The sequence below is a fragment of the Lactuca serriola genome, chromosome 9 (genome assembly GCF_051521515.1).
Source record: "Lactuca serriola cultivar US96UC23 chromosome 9, Lser_US96UC23_V15, whole genome shotgun sequence".
In the NCBI taxonomy this organism is placed as follows: Eukaryota; Viridiplantae; Streptophyta; class Magnoliopsida; order Asterales; family Asteraceae; genus Lactuca; species Lactuca serriola.
The window spans coordinates 46892235-46899457 of record NC_136416.1 but is presented as its reverse complement, the minus strand read 5'-3'; the positions used below and the strand labels follow the sequence as shown (position 1 = coordinate 46899457).

The following is a 7223-nucleotide window of genomic DNA, read 5'->3' as shown; positions in this document are numbered from 1 at the left end:
CTTGCATTCAAACTTCAAAAGGATGTTCAGGATCCGAAGAAAAAAAAAACTTAATCGCATGATTAATTACTTTTTATTTGCTAAATATTGACATATAAATACTTATTTCAATATTAATCTTTCTGAATATTGGACAGAAAATCATGAATCGGAAGACTCTTTCAATGTTTTAACTATTGAACCTTCAAAATCAACATTCAACTCAACGATGGTGATAAAGGCAAGTTTAATAAATAATAAGAAGTATATTTCTATGTTATTATTTAATATTTAAATTTGACATAGATTACTAAACTCTATTCATAATTACTAATAATTTTTAAAATAAAGAAACTGACTCTTACGTTCAACTTTCAAAAGGAACTACAAGTTTAGCAGCAAAAGAAAAGGATAAAGGCATGTTTACCTACTTTATATTAAATAAATAATTATGAACATATTTACTGTAATTCAATATTAAGCTTTTTGAATATTTGACAGGAACATCTTATATAAATCAAGATGATCTGTACATTCCACATGTTGCAACAGATTTCATTCCTAAAAAAGGACAAATTGTGTCAAGTGTAAATGAAGGAATTGAAATGTATAGAAATTATGCAAAAGCAGCTGGTTTTGGAATTAGATTAGGAACAACAACCAAATACGGTGACCAAAGTCTAAGGAAAAAACAAGTAAGATGCAACAGATATGGAAATCCAAAAAAAAACCATTGATACTCTTACATCCAAAAGACTGAAAAAACAGGAAAGGAAATCATATTCTAAAGTCACAGGATGTATGGCTATGATTGGTTTTGATAGAAATGTTGCAACAAATAAAATCACTGTATATGCATTTGAAGAAGCACATAACCATCCACTTACAGAATTTAATGAAGAAAACATTTTCTCTCCAGATCATCGTCTTAGTATTTTTGATCAAGAACTAATTGTTAAAGCTTCAACTATCAACATTGGTGCCACAAAAGCACACAAGATAAGAGCATCATTAAAGGGAGGATATGATAAATTGCCAGCAACAAAGAATAATTTCAAAAATTTTTGGAGAGATTATACCAATATTGTTGGACCAAATGATGCTCAATGTGTTGTAGACCAGTTGATAATTCGCAGAGATAATTATCAAAATTTCCATTTTCAATATAAGTTGGATGATGATGTGCTAAATGTTATGTTTTGGGTTGATGAAACATGAAAAGAAAACTACTCTAAGTTTTCTGATGTTATATCAATGGATGCAACATATAGAACAAACAGGTAAAATTTATATTTATTACATTACATTATACAATAAGGGATACATTTTACAATTATTTTCAGGTACAATATGATATTTGTTCCTTTCACTGCAATAAACAACCATGAAAAGACAATCAATGTTGGAGCAGGACTAATATTAGATGAAACAATTGAATCATACTCTTGTTTATTAGAAGCTTTTTTGTCATCACATAAGAAGAAACCAACAATGATTCTGTCAGACATGGATGCAGCATTATCTTCTTCAATAGCAAAGGTGTTTCAAGGATGTACTCACAGATTATGTATGTGGCACATAATGTCAAAAATGCCATCAAATGTAACAAAAAATTTAATTTATTGAATTAAAAATAGCTTATGAAAATATATTAATAAAAACAAATTTAACATGACAGATTGAACCTGATTTAGTTTCAAATTCAGATTTCAAGAAACGCATAAATCAACTAGTTTGGAATATGAATATTGAACCATCAGAATTTGAGAACAAATGGGATTTGATGTTGAATGAATTTCATTTGAAGGATAATAAATGGTTGGCTGATATGTTCAACAAGAGAGAAAAATGGATTCCCTCATATTTCAGAGATATACCAATGTGTGGACTTATGAAGACTACATCTCGATCTGAAAGTTCTAATTCATTTTTCAATGTTTTCTCAAGTCCAACCAACTTACTTGTTAATTTTATGTTCAACTTTGACACTGCACTTTCAAAGCAACGTCATGAACAAAAAAGATTAGATATTGCATCAAGAGATACTTCTCCACAACTGTTATTTCCAAATGAAAATTTGAAAATAGAAAAGCATGCATCATTGGTATACACACGAGAAGCATTCCTACAAGTGCAAAAACAAATAAAAAAAGGCATTCTATCAGTGTTTTCAAAAAAATTATGGTTTGATTGATGGTCATCAACAATGCACAATTGTCTACAAAGAAATAAAGTCAGGCAAACGACCGGAATGTAAGGTATGCAAATATGCTCCTTAATTATTATTTTAATTTAACATTATTTAGACTTTATAATAATATTTTTGTAATTAAATTTTATTATTATGTCTCAGGTTTCTTTTGATGCAAAAGATGAAACAATTGAATGTGAATGTTTGCATTTCACATTTTTTGGAATCCTTTGTAGTCATGCTTTGAGAGTTCTTATAGATTATGACATTGCCATGATACCTGAAAAATACATTCTGGATAGATGGAGAAAGAACATAGTGGATATTGGTTTTCAAAAGATAAACCAAAAATGAAGAGTGTGCAGTACAGAAATTTCAAATCTCTTGCAGGATGCTACTTCTTTTTATGAGAAATGCATTGAATCGGTTATTCATGACAAAGAAAAATTACCAGAATTGGTGAAATCTCTTCAACAATTAAGTGAAACTTGTGGAAAGGATGTTTCTTCTAGATCAAGTTCAATTCCAATAAAAGATGTGGTTGAAAATATGATTGGAGTTCCAATTTCAACTGATGTGAAAATCAAAGTACCAAGTGGGATAAAAACAAAAGGAAGTGGAAAGAGGAATCAAATCAAAAGTGCTGCAGAAAAAGCAATAGCAAAATCACTTAAACCAAAACGCAAATGCAAATGATGCAAGAAATTAGTCAACCATGATATAAGAAATTGCCCAATAAATCCTTCAAATGTGCTTAAGCCTTTCAAAAAACAGCAAAAACTTAGATTTGAATTTTAGTTTTGTTTGTTGTTATGCTTCTCTATATTGAAACTCTTAATATTAAAAGCGTGAAACGATTCAGAAGTTTATTATAATATTTATTATGGATAATGTAATAGTTTACTGTTTTAATTTCATATATAAAAACATATATGAATTTATTATAAGAAATAGTAATACAAAGCACAAATAAAATATGCTTCAAACGACATTACAATTGAATATATAAACGAAACATTATTGCAAAACATTCAAATAAAAAATATCGCACTTTAAAATCATAACTTATTGTAATAATAACAAAAACATTCTACTCTCACTTATTATAAGCAGAATTCATTTCATCATGAAAACCAATCTTTTGAAGTACTTACCAAATCTTTTTCCTTCAAAATCTTCTCTGCATCTCTTTTGAGAATGTCTTTTGACAAATGGACAATTTCTAGAATCATGTTGAACCAACCTATTGCAAAATTTACACAACCTCATTTGTTTGTTATACATCTTATTTTGATAAAAAAAATATACATTATATTGAAATATATATTATTAGTTATAACTTACACACACACACACACACACACACACACATATATATATATATATATATATATATATATGCCACTAATCTTCCGAAATATATGTTAAGACTATTTCAAATCATCAACTACATATTTAGAATCATTTTACTTAAAAATATTAAATCTAATGCGATGAAAAATATAATATTAGTTATAACTTACACATGTATATATATATGCAACTAATCTTCCGAAATATATAATACTTTATTACCTAATAAAGTCTTTCATTTATTACTTAAATCTATTCAGAATTAACAATTATAAAAAATATAAATATTCATAAATACAGAAGTCAAATCGACTTAATTACAATAAATACAAACAATCCTTTTACATAAAAAGCTTTTCATCTAATGTTAACTTTATATTTTATATTTAAAAAAAATGAAAAAAAAATATTAATAATTACTAAAAATATAATGTAAAAACTATAAATAATAACAAGACTATAATCTCATAATAACATACAAAAAAAATTATTTTCTTTATATAAATTTAATAAAAGAAGGTCATATATACCGATTCGTTTGTTAAAATACAAAAAAAAAAAAATTAAATTCATAAGAAGATAAGGATTATCATCTTCAATGTATAGATACCATGATTACCTAAACCTACAACCGCCAAAATAGACTATAATACTTATTGAAGCAAATGATGACAGAAAATTAATTTCCTCCTCTACTAACTCTAATTGTTACCGCTATATATTCCTCCTCAACATCACCATAAACTTAAACAAAAATAAACTATCCATTGATGGCTTCTGAATCATCGCTTTGGGTAGTTTGGAACTCCTCGGATTATCTTGATCTTTACGACACATATGGTATGTTCTTTATTGTTAAAATATTATACTATTAATACTTATATAATCTTCTTTTCAATCTTCATTCAGGGTGGGAAAACAAAAAGTACTTCACAATGATGCTAAACCATGGAGGTAGTTTCCACTACTACCCAAATCGAGATTACATTGGAGGCAACATTGACTATATAGACTTCATCGAGGTTGAAACTTTCTCTGCAGAGGTATTCCATACCATCTTAAGTTCTTTTGGTTATGATGTTGCCACAACATTTGCATACTCTTTAGTCTCGTTTGCTCCCTTAGACGTTGGTCTAAACAAGCTTGCTTGTTGGAATGATTTCTTGAACTTTGTCAAAAAAGTTAAAACAGATGGGTTTTTTTGTGTTCAACAAATTTATTTGGAGCATAATCAAACCACTGTTACAAACTTCTTCCCAAAAACAGTAAAATTTGCAACCAATAGTTATCTGTTCACGAAACTCTATTCAATGGTTGCATCAAATCCAAAAATTACTGTTTAGGAGGCTAGGATCATGCTTTTTGACAAATTCAACTTTTGGATAAATGTTGACAAACTCATTGAAGCTTTGGATTATACAAAGTATCAAGTGAATCTTCTGGGGAAGTAGATGAAGCTGCAAGGTGAAAAGGTGGGATTTTGGGTTTTTAGATTTCAGGAAATGGTGTTATTATGAATATTTGGTCGTTTATATAATATGTTGATGTGCTCTAACTTTTGGGATGACTGTAATATATTTATAAATATTATCGATGGTGGTTGTTAGTATGTTAATATTATATATGATTGTTGATATGTTACTCTGAAAATTGTAGATATGATGGTTTTAAATATGTTAATATTATATATGATTGTAAATATGTTAAACTTTAAAAAGGATTATACATATACAAGCAAAATCAAAAACAAAAAAAAGTAGTCACACTTTTCCTATATTATTATAAACTTATGTTTGTAGAAGTACATTAAATTCAACCTAAACAAAAACAACCAAAAACAAACACACATTTAAAATACTTCATAACAAATTGTTCTACTTACTCATTCATAACCATTACTATGAATACTACTACATAAACATAACGACTTGTTGTTTACTTCAACAAACATATATCAAGGACCAAATGCAGCTAACCTAGCTGCTATATTGATAATGCCTTCATGATACATTACACGCCTGTCATTTGCAGAAAGCTTTTGATAATCAACAAGAAGTTGCTCAACTTCATTTTTCATTAGATTCACTTCACTCAATAGAATTTTCATAGAATATCTTCTTCGAAGATTTCTAAGTTGCAAAATCTGCTCAACACTTTCCATTTTAAACCCATATGTCCATTGAGCTAAAGGACCACCTTTATAAGTTTTGTTAATATAAATTGATTATTTTTCATTTTTATTGTTTGTCCTTTGTTGCAATTCTTTATTTCTTTGTATAGCAAATTGTAAATTTCTTTAATATATATATTGCTCTGCTGCCCTCGCTTTGGGTCAGGGGGTTTTCAATTACCTGTTAACACATGGTATCAGACAGTCCCTGGGACCTTTCTTTTTCCACCTATTTCGCTTCCTCTTTCCCCTAAATCTCTTTCTTCTTCTCTTTTCTTTTCCGGTGACTATGTCTTCATCCTCCGTAGATCATACCCTCCCAATGAATACCCTCCTTCATATGATCACCATAAAGTTATCTCCTTCAAACTACCTTCTGTGGAAAAATCAGATGCTATCCCTGTTTGCTTATCAGAACCTTCTTCCTCACATTGACGGTTCTGCTGTCGCTCCTTCTCCTGAAGTTATAACTGATGGCAAGTCCAACTCTAATCCTCTCTATACCACTTGGAAAATAGATGATCAACGAGCCGTCATTATCCTTCATGCCTCCCTCTCTGAGGAGGCAGTTGTTGAGATTATTGGCCTTCCATCTGCTCGCCTCATTTGGCTGGCGCTTGAGACTGCCTACAGCAACTCTTCTGTTGAAAGGATCTAGAACTTGCGTGACCAACTTCGTCAATCAGTGAAAGGTGTGTCTACTGTTGTTGAATTTGCCCGTAAATTTAAGGGTTTTTGTGATCAATTGGCGGCCATAGGACATCCCGTTGATGACTCGGACAAATTACATTGGTTCCTGTGCGGGTTAGGGCCCTCGTTTGGAACTTTTTCAACTGCTGTGAGAACCACTCGGACGGCGCCTTCCTTTTGTGTCCTCTTGGCTCAAGCCGAGAGTCATGAGTTGTTCTTGAAATCACTGCATGGTTCCACCCATTCCGCTGCTGCCTTCTCTGCGGTTCGCCCCTCCACTACCCTCTTAAATAAATCTCGCACCAGCTTCCGGCCTTCACGTGGAGGTTCCAATGGTGGTCGGGGACGTGGTAGGCGACCTCCCCACTGTCAACTATGTCGTACTGATGGTCACTATGCTAATGTTTGCCCTCAACTTTCAAGTTTTGCTGCTAAAACTACTACACCCGGTGTCGATATTGCAAATGCTTTTCATGCTCAATGCAATATTGCTCCTTCACACCCGGATTGGTATGTTGATTCTGGGGCTACTGACCATATGACATCATCCTCGGTTACAGTCACTCTGGGTACTACACAACCGTCTCCTGCCGATGTCACTTTTGGGAATGGTAATTCGCTTCCTGTTTCCCATATTGGTCATACTATGGTTCACAATCAATTTCGCTTAAATGATGTGTTGGTTGTCCCACACCTTACCAAAAACTTACTTTCTGTTAGTAAATTGACCGCTGATAATCATTTGGATGTGTTATTTTCTCATCCTCATTTCTATATTCAGGACCGCTCCACGAGACAAGTCCTAGCCCAAGGCAGATGTGAAAGCGGGTTATATGTGCT

At 31.3% G+C, this 7223-nt stretch overlaps 1 protein-coding gene across 1 annotated transcript; it reads left to right on the top strand.

Moving 5' to 3' along the window:
- Positions 1–1233: 1233 nt before the first annotated feature.
- On the top strand, positions 1234–2866 carry LOC145075657 (protein FAR1-RELATED SEQUENCE 5-like). Its single transcript, XM_079021818.1, has 6 exons — positions 1234–1259; positions 1323–1518; positions 1658–2083; positions 2145–2237; positions 2333–2498; positions 2541–2866. Exons 1-6 carry the CDS (start codon positions 1234–1236, stop codon positions 2864–2866), a joined length of 1233 nt encoding a protein of 410 aa, XP_078877944.1.
- The last annotated feature ends 4357 nt before the right edge of the window (positions 2867–7223 follow it).

Excerpts from the sequence above, each read along its gene's own strand:
- LOC145075657 (XM_079021818.1), top strand. The coding sequence starts at position 1,234 with ATGGATGCAACATATAGAACAAACAG. Across the intron at positions 1,519-1,657 it reads TATCTTCTTCAATAGCAAAG|ATTGAACCTGATTTAGTTTC; the intron begins GTGTTTCAAGGA and ends TTAACATGACAG. Across the intron at positions 2,238-2,332 it reads GCAAACGACCGGAATGTAAG|GTTTCTTTTGATGCAAAAGA; the intron begins GTATGCAAATAT and ends ATTATGTCTCAG.